Genomic DNA, 16,889 nt, shown 5'->3' on the forward strand with positions numbered 1-16,889 from the left:
TTTGAAACACTTAGAATAAGTTACTTTCTGTGTGGGTTAAATGCTTCTGTTCACTACAGAAGGATGCATACAGTTATGTTAAACTAGGTGCGTCACTTAAGACTGCAGAAGTGAGAGGAGACTCATCCAAAACCAGCTAGGCCTCAGCCCTAATAAAGCAGTCTAAAAATAGGATTTCATAACAGTGCTAACAAAACACCATAAAAAACTGTTTATGAACTGTAGTACAAACTGGTTCAGTTTCCCTTGTGAGGAAAACCGTAACCTTCCAATTTGCACAATTGTGCAATATTTCTACATAATGCTTTTCCATGGTTATTTAATTGTATGAGAAAGCTCTAAAACTAGACAAGTTCTATTGCATTTCATAAGCACACAACTTCTCCACAGTTCTACCAAATTCACCCTAACTAAAACATCTTGGTCTTCCCAAGATGTTCCTGTAAGACAGCATTTCATAAGATGTTTTCCCTCACTGGCCTGTTTCCATTTGAGTGCTCCCCTTCAATGCTACTGTAGCAACAGAAATTCTAGTTCTGCAAATTTCTTTCCAAGCACCTTTCAAGTGTCACAGGGTAACGCACCACATACATACACATCTTGTATCAGAAAGAGTGTGGCCAGCAGGACCAGGGAAGTAATCATCCCCCTGTACTCAGCACTGGTGAGGCCGTGCCTCGAGTACTACGTTCAGTTTTGGGCCCCTCACTACCAGACAGACATTGAGGTGCTGGAGCGTGTCCAGAGAAGGGCAACGAAGCTGGTGAAGGGTCTAGAGCACAAGTCTTATGAGGAGCGGCTGAGGGAACTGGGGTTGTTTAGCCTGGAGAAAAGGAGGCCAAGGGGAGACCTTATTGCTCTCTGCAACTGCCTGAAAGGAGGTTGTTGGTCTCTTCTCCCAAGTAACAAGTGATAGGACAAGAGGAAATGGCCTCAAGTTGTGCCAGGGGAGGTTTGGATTGGATATTAGGAAAAATTCCTTCACCAAAAGGGTTGTCAAGTGCTGGAACAGGCTGCCCAGGGAAGTAGTTGAGTCACCATCCCTGATGATATTTAAAAGACACATAGATATGGTGTTCAGGGACGTGGTTTAGTGGTGGGCTTGGCAGTGCTAGGTTAACAGTTGGACTTGATGATCTAAAGGTCTTCTCTGACCTCAACGATTCTATGATTCTATAATATAGGAGACATTACTATAGACATTCTTCCTTTTCCTGTATAAAAGGTTATAGAGTTTTAAAGAACTTTTAATGAACAACATAACACCACTCTTCCTGCCCTTTGACAGTCTGACATACCTAAATGCATCTTGTGATAGAATAGTAACACTATGCTCATCTGGGTATCAATTAACTATCAATGGAAGGTCAGAAGAATATCTACCTGCCCTATGACAGAACCACATCAATGCCTTGAACCACATTTTAGTTCCATCATTGGCATGCCAATCAGCAAGATATGTGGAAACTACTATCAAATTGACGTTTTCTTCGATACGCAGGAAGAACAAAAGGCAGAGTACACCTTATGTGGGTACAAAATGCGGCTATAAGATGAAGTTTAAATAATAGTTTGCTTTGTTTTTAAAATTCAGGATTTAGAGCAATATGTGTTTTTGCAAGGTACTGTTAGTAATTGGTCAGAGCACAGCAATTCATTACAATGAGCAGAAATACAAATGCATTCTTCCACTGTTTCTTAACTGTGCCAGGCAAAATAATTTCATTTCATAGCATCAGGGTTTATGTGAATCTTCTTTATGTACCGTGAACCAATGATAACCTTGTTTCGCTGAGCTCTATGAGCTACTGGGAAAAGCTGATCAGTGGACATCATTTAAAATAATCAAATGAAAAAACCAGCCATCTAAGCCATTTCAGCAGGTCAGGTTGTCATCGAGAACAGGACTAAGACACACAGATTTGCTTCTTCATAAGTTCTCTTACTCCTACAATATACCATCTGACTGTTCTCATTTAACAGCAGAAAAATATCTTAAGAATTTAGTAAGTATTTATTTTCCATCCTTCTTTGTTGGTTTCCCCCTCCCTCTCCAACATGTAACTGCTGTGTCATAAAAATGGAAACACCTAATATCATTCTAATGTTTTGGTCATTACTTTACTTGAAAAAGAAAACATTTAGTGGAAAAATACCAAATATTAGAATAATTTAAAAAGCAAATAAACTCTTCCCCCCGCCTTTAACATCTTATCATTTCTAGCTACATAATAGTTAGCACTCTTCCAAAAATAAGAATTTGGAAGTTTCTTCTGGAAATTAATACTACTAAACTATTCTCATTTCATTACTGTCCTTTTAGCTGGTATTGTTACCATCAGTGAATAACAGGGTAAGATGAACTGCAACTGCTTGTTGACTCACAGGCAGATACATCAAAATGTGGTCACTTTAACTTGAGCTCATACAGATTTGAAAAGATAGTGGCACAGCACCTCCTCTAGTACTTCCATTGCAGAGGCCCTTAAAAGATTCCATTCATGAAAGAGTAAGGTAAAATATTGAAAGTCCCTACCTTCACCTGATGATCCTGAAAGGTCTATGATGACATACACTTTCCCTTCTGGCTCCAAGTCAATCTGCAATCAAGAAGAGAATTAGAAGAAAACTTAGAATGGCTCACAAAGCAAGTGACTGCACACACAGGAAACAAAAAGTTTCCGAAACTTGTGAAGCCAAGGTGTAGGCAGGCCACGTGGGCAGGTCTACAGTTCACTAGTGTCCTGGTTTAACCCGACTGGCAGCTAAAACCACCACATAACTACCAACACAGCCTCCTTTTGCAAAGAGGTGTTGAGGACCCTGCACCTTCACTGAAGTGGAAAAGAAGTATGTGCCCTTAGCACTTCAAAAGCTTGAGCCCAGTGAATTTTACAAATCAAATATTTAAAGCACTGTTCTGCCATACATTTGCACCGCTATTTCTGAGGAGACAAGGAAGAAAGTTAAAAAGTGATAGTATCAAATAACTTTTTAACTGTAATTTATACTAAGCCCAGCCATGCAAATGTGAAAAACACTGTGATCTATTCAGATCCCAGCAAGACTGATCAGCTCTGGTCACAGAACAGGGGAAATGAACACACATAGATTGTACAGCCGGTTAACACGTGTTTATAATACTCCCTTTGTATCCCCACTGGGAGAACGAAATACATGCTTTATCCTCTTTTTCTGAAATACAAAATTTGTTTATTTCTGCACCGTTCTGGTGGATTTTAAGGAGTCTTTGCTCTTGTGGAGATCACTTTCACTCAGCATGAAATACAGGTGCTGAGTATCAAGCTGCTGTACTTCAAGATTTCACGGGCTGTGGGAATAAGCTCCTGTACATTCAGGCACCGCAATGAAGAGCTCACTACAAATCCCCCAGTATTTTACCACACATTTCATCAGCAGCTCTAAATACTGCTGGATTTGAGCATATTAATGGTGTCCTACACATTGCAGACAATTTTTGTAGCCACTCATCTCAAAAATTAAACACTATGTAATCCTTAGCTCTTACTGTCACACAGCAGTTGTCACACAATTTCAGACCGAGTGAAACAACGTGGTGTACATTAATATTATACTTCCATTCTATTTTAGCAAGTAAAGCATGCAGATAAAATTGCATGCCCGCTGTCAGGTGCCTCAACGGGCCTTGTCTGTCAGGGTCCATCATCCTGTGTCCTACCGCTCCAGGCAGGAGCGGGCAGTCGGGGAGGCACCAGGGCAGCCCCAACTGTGGCCATTAGCCACCTCCTGGGAATGGGGGCAGGCCAGGGCCAGGCTCAGGCCAGGATGTGGGTCTGCAGGTAGGCCTGGCTCAGCAGAGCCAGGCAGGGCTGTGGGGAGCTGGAGATCAGCCCTGCTAGCGTGTCACTGGGGCAGGGGCTGACAGCCCTGGGAGCTGACATGGGGTCCTTGACTCTGGGCAGGGTGGGGGGAGCCCCAGGGGCTGGACAGGGACATTGCAGCCTGTTGGTGCCCCCAGGGCCCTGACACTCACATGGGACTTGATGAGATCAGGCCTGACGCGTACCACATCAGGGTACACGGGGCAGGTGAGAAAACAGGAAAAGGAGTTGTGCCCCAAAAAGCCCCTTCCTCCCCCAAGCAAAAGAGTGGCAGGACTACAGGTCCTTGTCAATGCCAGACAAAACGGACACAGGGAGAGAAGAAGTGAACATGCCTCATTGCCAGAGTCCAGCCAAGCTCTGCTCTCCATGGGCAGAAACCCCAGAGCTTTCCTGACACCTCTGCTACACTGAGGCAGCCACACACAGGGCTGGTGGCTGGGAACAGGCTACTTGCCTCCCACCCCACCACCGCCCTCCTCCTCCGCTGCCCTGCTGCTCCACTGCAACAGGGGAAGGTGGGCCTTGCTTCGCCAATGTCAGCAAACAGTACCGAGCTGCCTCCTAAGTCACGAGTGACATCAGGACACAGCACTAGGCCAGAATGAGATGATAATCAAGAGATGACCAATTCATGCTAACAACTTGGGAGATCAATCTGTTGATCTTTGCAAATTAGCTAGTAAATGAGACACCAAAACCTCTGGGCTCTGCCAGGCTTTGCCTGTCTGCATTCAGCAGGCAGTTCCATGGGGCCACCTCTTTTTTCATCACCTGGGAGGACACCTCTGCTGTCTTCCTCTTTTGGACCACAGCTGCTGAATGCATCAGGGTGACACAAGTTCCTCCCTCCACAAACCAGCTTCTCACAAAAACACTTCTGTGCCATTCAAGAGCGAGCCAGTAGAGGAGTTCACAGGTCCAGCTGATGTCATTGGACCAGCGGATCAAGAAAATAATCTCAGCAGCTGTATTGTAAATAGTCAAGGCAGGAAATAGGTGTTAGCAAGGCCAGGGGTTACTCAGAGGGGAAGAAAATGAAAGCGTGGTTGAGTGTTTTTCCATAAATAAAGTGTTGAATATTCAAGTGAAGACATTTTTAACAATTTTTGAAGTGGCAGCATGAGTTTTGTGGGGGAGTTTTTGGGGGTTTGTTTTTGTTTTTTTTTAAGTAAAGCTACTGATCTTAAGATACTGCTCCTCTCCCTTTGCAGTTTTTAAATAAAAAAATATTAGAAGATCAGAGGGACAGGTGCATGAATACACTTTGATGTCTTTGCTGAGGGAGGCTTTTGAAAAACTGCTATAGCTCTCAACAGATGGCTGTATTACAGACAGGCATGTCTAATGCTCTGTTTGCATCAGCACTATATACTGTTTGGTTAAGCTTTCGGCAAAATACTTTATGCAGTTCAAATCCCAATGTGCACACAAGCATACAAAACCCCACCACCATCCCTGCAGAAGAATCAGGCATCTGGAGGAGCTGATGGCCACAATCACAAAATCTCTGTTCTGCCCATTTAAGTACAAACAGAATTGGATGCTACTCAGGAAAAAGACTGGAGCACTGAACCCAAGTTTCCATTACCCATCAAGTGAGCTGTTTTCATATACAATTTATTAGAAATGCTGCTTACTGATTTTTATTCAGAATTTTTACTTATAGTCTAAGCAGAATGAAGTATTTAGAAAAGGCAGTCTCTGTTACAAAGTATGTTTCAGACCTAAAATGTTCTAATACCAGTAAGAATGAAATGGACATACTCTTATTTTTAGATTTATGCAATACCCACATTTCATTTCAGTGAGTACCTATGCCAACAGTCTCAGTCACATGAATTAGTACTTTTACCAGAAGCCGGCAGTTCAGCTGCCTCAGCTGACCTCACATATAAAAGGACACCCCCTAAAAAGCAGAATCCCCTAAACTGATAGGAATCCTTCTTTTGATCTCAGGTCTTTCATGTATCAAAACAAGTATGGAATGAGAAGGACTGATTCAAGTCTAATTTTGCATAAAACATTTCCAATTTAATGCCTAAAAACATAACGGTATAAATAGCCCCAAACCAGACAGATTACAAGAATATAAACTACATGCCTTTTCTTTTAATCTGCACATTAAACTACACTTAGAAGAAGGTGGAGACTATGCAATGTCATTTTATAAGTAAGTAACAAAAGATGCATATAGCACAAATCTAAAATTTCCATGAATTTTTCACCAAACACCCTTAAAGTTATCAGATAGGAAATGCCCTTAGACACATGCAATCAGAAACAGAATGACTGGCCAAATTCAGCTGAATATAGCAGACGTCCTTGAAAGCAACGGAAATAGCCTGATCACAGCAGTTCTGATTCTGATCCTTCTCTTTGACTAAAAATACTTCTCTCTGAATGCAGCCAAGCATTTATACATGCAGACAGACACTATGAGAAGATATCTAAAAAGACGTGACTGTTCAAAAGGACAACAGGGAACAAGGCAAGATGCAAACTAGGGATGGGTCGGAGGAGCTGATACAAGAGCAGCTTTGCTGTAAACAAGACACATTGCAAAATAGATGCCTCACACATACAACACCACATTCTCTGCACGCAACAAAAGATGTAACAGCTATCATCGAGCAAAATGTTTGATCAAAGTGTTTTATCCTGTTACTGGCCCATGCTATTGCTGTGACATTTGTTAAAATACACAGTTTTAGTAGGTGCAAAAGATTAATTGTAAAGGTACTTTAAACAACTTCTATACTGTGAAAATAATCCTTATGTGGCAATGTACTGAGATTAGTAGAATGATTACTGGAAAGCAGCACAGATCTTGAAAAACTCCAGGCATGAATAAAGCATATTAGTAGCCTGTTTCAGGGAACAAAAGGCAACCACCCATAAAACCAGACATACTTTCAGAGGAAAAACCCCGTGTTGAAACCATGGCCAAGTTTCAGCATATTGAAGGCATTTATATAATTTCAGAGTCATTAATAGATTTTATTTTCAACACCCTTCTGAGACAGTTCCCCATCTGTAAAATGAGATACTCCCAAAGGCACAAGCTAGACTAAATGACTTGCCAGAAAGCCATACAAGAAGTACAGTTAAACACGAACTGAACTCTGGTCTCTGGAGGCCCAGACTGCCCACTGGATCATTTCTCCTATTCCTCAGTTAAGCTTCAACCTATACATATTTTCATATTATTTTTTTTTAAAAAAAACCAAAACTTTAATGGGTACATATCTAGGAGACAATTCCTTTCTTTTCCATTCAGTTAATACTCATCAGTAAAAACAATATCAAACAAAAAATTGCTTAACTATTTGTCTACAGCATTTCCAAAGCATCACAATTCTTAGGCAACTTTGGAGTAATGCAAAATTTAATCAAACTATGCAGAAGATTGTGGAAATAGTTCAGCTTTTCCTCAAAGTTTGCTTTTTGCAAGCTTTTAACTCTTAAGCATCCTTCCAGGGATATGTGTGTGCACGTGTTGGGGGGGGGAGGGGAAGTCCTAAGCTCACCTAGAAGCTTACCACTTTCCTCTTCTCAGGTGCAAGCTGTAATTCCCAACCCCAAAAATACAATACAGGATTTTCCTGTTCCTCAAACAGGATTCTCTTAGTCTCAGATTTTGCACGCTATCTCTAATCCTATTGGGATGAGGAAGATTAGAACATACTATGCAATTATTTGGGTTGCACTGATGCTTCATATTTGAATATGAAGAATTTACACTCTTGACCACTGTACAGCCTGAATCATTCGGGGGTGCTTTTCTCATTCTAGGTGGTAGCACCAGCACAGAGATTTTGCATGCCCGATGGAGCAAACTGAGACCTGTTGTAAACAAGTGATAAACATCATCTTCAGTGGCTCAGTGCCCCATTACCATAGGTTTTCGTTTGATCACAAGAGTCCATCAACCACCTATGCCTCAACACAAGAACGTCACCTAGGATTACGTGCACTGTACTCATTTAAACACCAACTTGTCTCTTGAGAGAAATTTAAGGACAGTCACTGACATAAATCTGAGATCTGGAATAAACAGTGACTAGACAAGTGCATTTTCCATAAGCGAACTTCCTAGCAGCACCAAGGTTGAGTAAGTTTTACTCTGATGTTCCTTAGCTAGACAGTTTGTGAAATACAGCAAAACCCCTTGAACCACAAAGCTGCTTAGGATTTTGGCAACAGTATAAACCTAAAAGGACTCTATGAGCAACAGAAACAGAAAGAATTAAATCATAAAACCTGCTTTGCACCTCTTGTTGTGATGTTCTAGGATTATCTGATATTTGGATAGCTTAAAGCATAAATCTCCAAACACATGATCTGTCACTGCAGATGGTTATTTGAGTCATGTAGGACTTGAGAAGTTGGTACATATTAACTCTTACTGAGCACAGCATTACCGAAAGCTTCTCTTTGAACACACTTATCTGAAAGGAGGAGGGAAAGGATTGTGTTTAAAGAGCTGATATCTGCAAAGGCTGGGGGTTGTGGGGGTTACATCTGCTGCTTCCAGGGGCATTTACTTCTCCAGTTTTGATAAAATATTATTTCCATGAAAATGCTTAAGAACATCAGAACAATTGTAACCTAATAGAAAATGACTGGAGACAGAGCTTGTGCTAGTCTTTTGTTCTTTAGCCACAAGATTTTCCTGCTTCAATTTAAATAGCCAATAGAGTACCTATTTTAACTTATTCAACAGAAAATAAATCATTAACATGGACACTTTTCAATACAGTCAAAATGACTGCAGACCAAGTCATTTGAAGACTTGCAAAAACACCATCCTTATTGGAACAGAAGCAAACTCTTGACCAAAACAACAGCTAGAGGTAAGATGAAACTTGGAAACTTCTCTCAGCATTCACGTCTGAATCCCTAGCAAGGTCACCTAAAATGAACAGCTTTGTAATAGGCTCTGTAAGGTCAGCAAAATAGCTGGGAAAGTATTATTAAATAAATATCTGAAAATTAACAGATTTCATGTTACATCATTAATTAATATGAGGTAAAGTTGACTTTTAAAGAATTTCCCCAGAAAACATGTTAAGAAAACTTCCCTAGAATCTCTGTTTACATCCATGATTTTTTTCCCCCCCGACGGCATCTTGCTCTTCTGGCCAAAGAAAGCAGGTCTCGTTCAGAGTCAGTGCACTGCCACAAAGCTCACAAATCTGCCTTTCATTATGAATGTTACATATTTGATTATTATAATTACAGAGAAATGTAACACAGCTTGCTGCATTGTAATTGACCACAATGATATACATAAAAGTTAAGAAATTTTGGCCACAGGGGATTCTATAATTTATTTACTCATACTCAAAAGTCAACAAAAAGTCAACAAAAGGACATCAAACATCTTGCATGACCTACAGAAAAGATCAAACACTTTCTAGTGCCAGACACATGCACAGACATAATACAGAACAGAAGCAGCAAGGGAAAAACAAGATTCAGCTGAAATAACCACAGTATTCAGAAATCAATTCTAAACTAAGAGTCCTTCCATTACTTAATATCGCATATATCAATATTCAGTTGCAGTGTCCTGAATTACACATGATACGACTTTGATCTTCCATAATCTTCTGCATCCAAGATCTCCCAGGCACCAATGGAGGAAGGGTTTTGAATGCATGGTGACACGCAAACGCACGGGTGTTTGTGCACAAGTATGTGCATCTGCACACTCGGAAGTCACATACTCATTTTGTGTATTACAAGGAAGAATAAATTTTATGGACCACTGTACTGGGACTAGGGTGTTCATGGTTCATTTCCTGGTAGAGTCCAGAAAATGAACTCAGACAGAAAGCTATATTAACGTGCAACAAGACAGTAGAGCTGTACAAACAGCTGCAAAGGCATGAAGCACCATAACCACAGAAGGGTCACTGCACGAAACGAAGCTTGACTCCCTGATCTGAAGGAGGGAAGAGATTATATTCACTTTCTTGAAAGCCTCAGGTAGTGAGAGTGTGTATGGCACAAGGTGTTAACTATTATTAAGGTGTTTAACAGTTATATGCCCAAACTGGTTAGGGTTTCTAAATACCTACAATCAGAATTCACCAAGGAGGGAAACAAATCTATGACAGTGAAATTTCTTCATGAGTGGAAAAAGAAGTCAACCTTGAGACGAGGCTGTCTACACAAACCATTCAGGGCATTCTGCACCTGAACAGGTCAACGGAGACTCATACCAGCATGAGTGTTTCAGGAATACGCGTGTGTGCTGTTTTGTTGGTTTACGTAACCCAGTACAGTTATTCCAATGATGTCAATGTCTTCTATTAGTATGTCTTATGAAGGCAGGGGAAATAAGCCAAAGTTACATAGTACATTTTCACTGTACTATAACTGTATCCACACTAGAAATGGAGATTGCATTATTTTAGTAATAGTAATGAAGATAAAGTACAAAGAACCTACACAAGCCCAGGCATAACATGAAGTACAAGATGTAAGAGCTGGGTTTGGATGAACAACGCTCAACTGGACTTTGAGTGAAAGGACAGTAAAGCTACCTACAAAACAAGTCTGCATAAAGCCATTCACTTGAAACATCTGCTAAATGTATTTCAAGAAAGAAAAGAAACTCTTCAGAGCACAATCACTTTCCCAAGCAGATGGTTATTTGATTTAAGAATAAAGGAATTGCATCATGTGGTAAGATCTGACCTGTAATTTCATCACAAGGCTTTTCAAAATCTATTCTTTAATGCACTAGTGCATTGGCACTCTCCAAATCATAGGGAAATAATTAGCTGTCACAAAATATTTAAAACACATTTATCGTCTTGGCTTATGGACATTTTTTAATGTCACGTTACAGAACCGCAACCAGAAGGGAGGGGGTTACCTACACACCTAGGAATACAACAGCGAATAGAGAATCAGGACTCAAGCACATCATGGCTAGTGAATTACATATTAAAAACTGATAAACACTGTCAAATTATTTTACTACAGTACAATTTCAGATAACCACTTGCTCATATGCTTAAGCCAAACTCCTAGTTGGCATGTTTGTTCAGGCTCAGGAATCACCCAAACGTGATGAGTTAACCACACAGATATTTGGAGTTTCTCCTAAATTGCAATAATATTTCCTCTGAGTAGACACCTTTGCAATACTTTGGACAATCATCATGAAGTAGGTATCTGCATAACAGTAAGTACATGCATAAGCAGAGGACCTTAGGATTGACTGGTACTTTTCCTGGTCATATACAACAGTTTTGGTGAACTGCCTACATTTTTCCTTATTTCCTTAAGTAATTTCCATATTTCCTTGCTTCCCTTACCTAAGACTTACAGATTAAGATATCAAAGCAATACTACCGATTTCCTGTAAAGCACATGATATTTTTCTTTATGGTCAAAATGCTCCTTTCTTACACTCTCTCCTGCCAGGTATACTCTGGGAAACTCAAGACAGTATATAGTAGGAAATATCCACACAGCATTACCGTACAAAGAATAAAGGAAATAGCTGTACTGATTTTTAGACATCAAAAATCAGGGAGATTAACAGCTGGAAGATCCAAGACTGAGGTGGCATAAATTCAAACCATTCCTAAATGAGGTAAAATAATTTCCAAAGGCAGGATATAAATAAGTGCTAGGAAATGGTGACATTTAGATGTTGTGAAGTTGCCCTTCAGTTTTTCACCTGCTAATCCTATTCTAGTCCTCTAAAAAAGAAAATTCTGGAACTTGCCTATTAACCAATTGTATTTTAAAACAGAAGTTAGGAACATCAACGATACCCTGGTTTGAGTAAAACTCCCAACTGCCTCAGAGGGAAGATCTTTCCAGACCAACTATTAGAAAATAAATATACCTTACACGATACCTCAGCACGAACTGGGCAGCCACTTCAGCGTTGATCTTGGACCTTTCCCACAAGTTGTTCTCATTTTCGGTCTTTCAAACAATACTGTGCGATACCTTTCAGAACCTTTTGAGAGAGGTTCTACCAGACTTACAATCATCAACGAGCCAGTTAGAAGAAAGCAGCAGGGAACTGAATCTACTTTGGTTCAGTTCTAGTTCAGGTTCAGTTGTAAGGAAAGCTGTGCTGACTTTGTTCCAGTTTGCAACAAAACTCGCATCTAGGTTTTGTTCCAATTAAAAAAAATTAAAAACAACAACTACTGTTTATGAATTTGAGTTCAGTTCAGCTTGCCGAGAAGAAAGGAGAAAAGCCTTTCTTATCGGAAAGGCAACCACATTAAATGCACTCTCCCTTTGTATTCACAATAGAAATTAATTCTCCGTTAGGAAAGAAACAGCTTGATTCAATATGCCCCGAATGGACAAACTGTACTCCAATGACGCTCACTGGAACTTTTAAGTAGTTTGTTGATGTTTGACACCAGCATCACCTGCAAGCCAGAGGTCATCAGAGGGAAGAAAACTTCTTTTTTGCCAATTTGATTTCGACATGAATGAGATTCCCTCCTCCCACCTATCCCCTCCATCCCACTAAAGTGGCTGAAACTACAGAATATGCAATTAAGATAGCCCTGGAGGTGTGCCCAGAAGCGTCTTTGATCTCAGCACCTGGCTATGAATTACTAAGCTCTTTCCCCCAAATTTCCAGAAAATGAATTAAAGATGTTTCCTAAAATAAGATACTGAAGCTATCAAGACTTGCCTGAAAATTCAGCATCCAAGCTGTTCCTCTTTCTGTGCAAAATTGGTATCTCAACACAACAAAATCCCTGTTTCACTTCTCAGTTTACCTCAGTGTACCCTTCAAGAAAGTCTGGCTGATGATAACCAACCTGTCAGCACTGCTGAACACCACCGAGTCACCACATAGAGTGACTTAAGGTTTTGCTTCAAGTCTCACCTTGGCACCCAAGGCCAAAGAAGAACTTCAAAGGGCTGAACTCTAACCGCCCAGATGGCCAAGTTGCTCTGAGACAGTGCCAAAGAGGACTACCACCAGGCAAGAAACAGAAGAACACTACTTCAGGTAGGCAGAACTTTAGAAAGCTGATAAAATAACATAATACTGGGACCGAAACATCTTCAATGAAAAACCACAAGTGAATGAGAACAAAGGACCGAGGGAAGAGAGACGATCATGGGAACATACAGAGACAAGAGTTATATATACAGCTCAGAAGTGGCACGAAGTTGTCACAGGAAAACAAAAAGGAAGTAAAAGAATATTCCAAGAACAAAGCTATGCTAAAGTTACTCTAAAAATGTTAAATTTTGTTTTGGAAACTGAGCCATACTCTACTTCTTTTAACCTCATTCTTAAATCTTAGAATGCTTCTCATTACTATTTCAACTGTTCTGCTATGTCTAAAGACCAGGTGTTTTTTCATAACAAGGACTAAGCTTTTTAAAAGTAATAAAGAAGTTTAGAACTGTTTTTAAATCAAGACACGAAAACCATGATAACTTAAGAGGTTTTATTATTCATCCAGGGAACTGCAAGCTTGTCAATTATTTTAAAATAAGATGTCTCTGTTTAGATACCCTTATAATTGACCATTTTTAGTGACTTTAATGCAATTTTTGAAAATGTGTCTCCTACTTTCCCATTCAGGTTCACCACAGACACTCCTCTATTTTTGAGGAAAGAAACTGGAAATACAAGCAAAAAAGGAATAGTCACCTTATAGAATTATCTAAGTTTGGTTGTAGAAAGGGGAGGAGATTACAAAAATACCACAAAAATATTTATTTCCCAGTTAAAAAAAAACCAACAAACTCTTCAGCAAGTGCCAAGATGAAAGCATAAATACACAAGCTTCAAGAATTACAAATAAACATTCTTCTGCTGGGTTATGAAGATGGAAGGAAAAAGTATGTTCTACACAAATATTTTCTATGTCCTCTCACATATGTATCTGTAACCTGAGCTGCCTTACAACAAACACCGACATTACAATAAACAAACATCGCATGATATACAAACCACAATAGTAAAACAGAATTGGCACCAAGTATTTAAACAAAAGTATCCTTCCTGGAAATAGCTCTCCTACTTACAGCCTGCCAAGAATTGCATCAATTCAGAAGACTTTGTTCAAGTTAATCTAAAAGTTAAGTTTGAGAGAAATTTGGAAGGAAAAAAAAAAAAAGAAGAAAACAGAATTAAGAAAAAAAACACAAGTTACTTGCAAAAGCATCTTTGCTTACTTTTTTTTAAAAAAGTATCTTTTTACATGTTTATTTGAGAATGAAAGACTTCACATTCTGCTTTTGCACTACGTGACACACAGCCGCAAGCAGTATTTACAGAGCTTGGCTGCCGTGCGGATACATTAGTCCTTTTCCATACTAAGCACGCACACAGAGCCCATGTAGAATGATGCCGTATTCACATCGACCCCTCTGAGCTACCCAACTTCCCTGTCCATCTCCCTTTCCACAGCAGGGTTTTAAGTAAGGTTGTCTATAACTGGGAACTGGATACGCTTTTCACATCTCAGTCTGAGACCTAAAGAGCAAGACCATTATCATTTCCTAAAGGAAACGGTCATTTGTAAAATCCTTGTATCAGATAAACATTTTGCCAGTAAGTGTAGCAATTTTAATCACATAAACCTATTCAAATTGAATCATTCAATCCCTGAAAAAGTAAATTCAAAAATAGCACTAAAACACTTCTTTGTTAGTTTATTGGACAAATACCCAGAATTGGCAAGAAGTACCTCAAAAATTTGACATAAAAGGTAGTCCCCAATGCTATCTTATGTGCCTTTCTAAAAAAATTGCCAGAGGAACCAGCTTTTTTTATTTCCAGAAGAAAGCACCATTGGAACATTCTCGCCTCAGTTCTATTTTTTTTTTCCCTTTAGAAAATACTACAATAAGATCTTTAGATACCATTTAATAGCGTTGGGCATTTTTTCAACATAGTTTTTGTCTTGCTCTGATGATGTTTTACCCTCTGTTTAATTATCAGATTAGAAAGATTAATGAAGCCAATTCTATTAACAAAATGGCTATCCTGAGGACTACAATTATCTGTGATTCACTTGGACTTCCTCTGCAGCTTTAGCTGTAACAAGCACAGAGCAACTCTGAGATTCCTCGGATGTCAGCTACAGAACGCTTTGTTAAAAGAAAAAAAAAACAGAAAACTGCTATAGTCCACACTACCCATGTTTTAATGCGAAAAGGAAAAATCAAGTAAAATAAAATTTAGTAGTTTGATATGTGCTGCCATGTAACGTATATTCCATGAAACGGATAGACCAGAAGGTAACATCTTGAATACAGAGATTACAGAAAAGGAAATGGCAAAAATAGCCACTACTATTATTACAGTTCCTGAAGAGTTAGACGGCAGAGTCCACCAGCCAGAAATGGCACACCAGGAATAGATACATCTTCAAATCTCCCTAAGAACAAACACATCCTAGTGGATACTGTATTAACTAACATTTTTCTTTAGCATTTATTTTCATTTACTGCAGTGTTTTAAACTAAATCACATGTGGAGTTCTCACATATTAGATATGAGTTTGACATGAAAGATGGTGCATAAATCTTTTTAAAATCTCACTCTTTCAGAGACTCATGCAAGCTTTCCAGTATTTCCTGGATTTAAGAAAAAAAAATAATAAATCACAATTCCCCCCAACACTTAGCCTGCCTTGTATTGTAGCAATTTGGTGGTTCCTTTTTTAGTCCATAACGAAGCAGGAAGTGCAGAGTCACTTACATGTGCATTTGGATTTTGTTCTTTGAAAAAACTCATTATAATCCACACTTTTTTTTAAAAAAAATAAAATACAAGAGTACTCAGGTTTGGGTAATTTCTTTGTAACAGCTTAGGTTAGACTTCATACAGCCAAATAGTCAGGGCTCCTAGAACTGGGCTCAGGATAACTCAAGAATTTTTCTTCGTTTAGATCCTAAAATTTAGTTCTGAATGTATAAGAACCATCCAGTCCTGGTAACGGAGGACATAGCATGCTGCCTACTTAGTCTTCTATTGAGCCAAGCAAGTAGAGCAAAGCTAATGCCTGTCTTCCACGAAACGCTTTTAGTCTTTTCTGAAAGTGTCTAGATCCTTCATCCCTTGCTAACCAGTTTCATTAGTTTATCATTTTTAACGTGAAAAGAAATATGTGTTTTGCTGCTCATTTTGAGCTATCTCGCTAGCCCTCAGTTCTTGTTTTACTCAGATTAAAGAGCCTTTTATTTTTTAAATGGTACTTTACATACCCAAATTAAGTAACCTCTCATTGTTCCTTTTATTTAAAGAAAACCAGTGAGCTCAGAGCTTCTCTCTATAAAGAATTTTCTCCAAAATTTGAATGCTTTCAGAAATCCTACTGTGAGCTCTGCTACTGACCTGCTGGGTTACCCTGGGCAATACACTTAATTCGTGCCCCACGTGCCTATTTCACCTCCTATGATTAGCCTTATTTAGAGTTCAAATTCTAAAAAGTTCAGGCTCTCCTTAAGACGTTTATGCAAATAGACCGTGATCTCTTTACCATTATCTACACTGGAGTTTGCGGGTTCTAGGCATGCTGCCACATTCATAGTTTCATTTGAACTGCTAAATTGAATAGGAGTAATTAGTCATTATTGTAGCCTACTGCTAAACTTGCACATATTTCTGCTATGGTGCACCTATCACTTCTTAAAGCAAGGAACCTTACCACTTGATTTGCAGGAAAAAAAAAAAAAATAAAAAATCTCCCTTTGGGGTTTGCAGCATGAGGCCTTGCAATTCTAATTCCACACAGGTAGGGCAGATATGTCCTGCAGCAAGTCTAGCTGGCCTTCAGTAAACTTTTTGTCTCAATTTCCAACCAGTTCTTAAAATGCTGACCACCCATAATCCTCCTATGTGCAGCCTACAGAAGGAGGAGGAATAATTTCACACCTGGGGGAAGTGTCATGAAAAATCTGTCATCTATAAGGAGCTTGGAGGCAGGCAGGAAAGGCTTCTTCAGGAATGCATCTAAGTTTTGGATACCCTTGTTCCTCATTCCTCTATCTCTGGTTGCC

General features: G+C 39.4%; 1 protein-coding gene across 1 annotated transcript in view; it reads right to left on the reverse strand.

Moving 5' to 3' along the window:
• The window catches only part of PRKCE (protein kinase C epsilon), a 300,359-nt gene that overhangs the window by 194,908 nt on the left and 88,562 nt on the right, over window positions 1–16,889 (reverse strand). The window contains exon 2 of the mRNA XM_075749068.1: window positions 2,537–2,600. Within this exon, the coding sequence (XP_075605183.1) occupies window positions 2,537–2,600 (64 nt within the window). The remainder of the gene's footprint in view (window positions 1–2,536; window positions 2,601–16,889) is intronic.

This window comes from Balearica regulorum, chromosome 3, assembly GCF_011004875.1.
Source record: "Balearica regulorum gibbericeps isolate bBalReg1 chromosome 3, bBalReg1.pri, whole genome shotgun sequence".
Classification (NCBI taxonomy): domain Eukaryota; kingdom Metazoa; phylum Chordata; class Aves; order Gruiformes; family Gruidae; genus Balearica; species Balearica regulorum.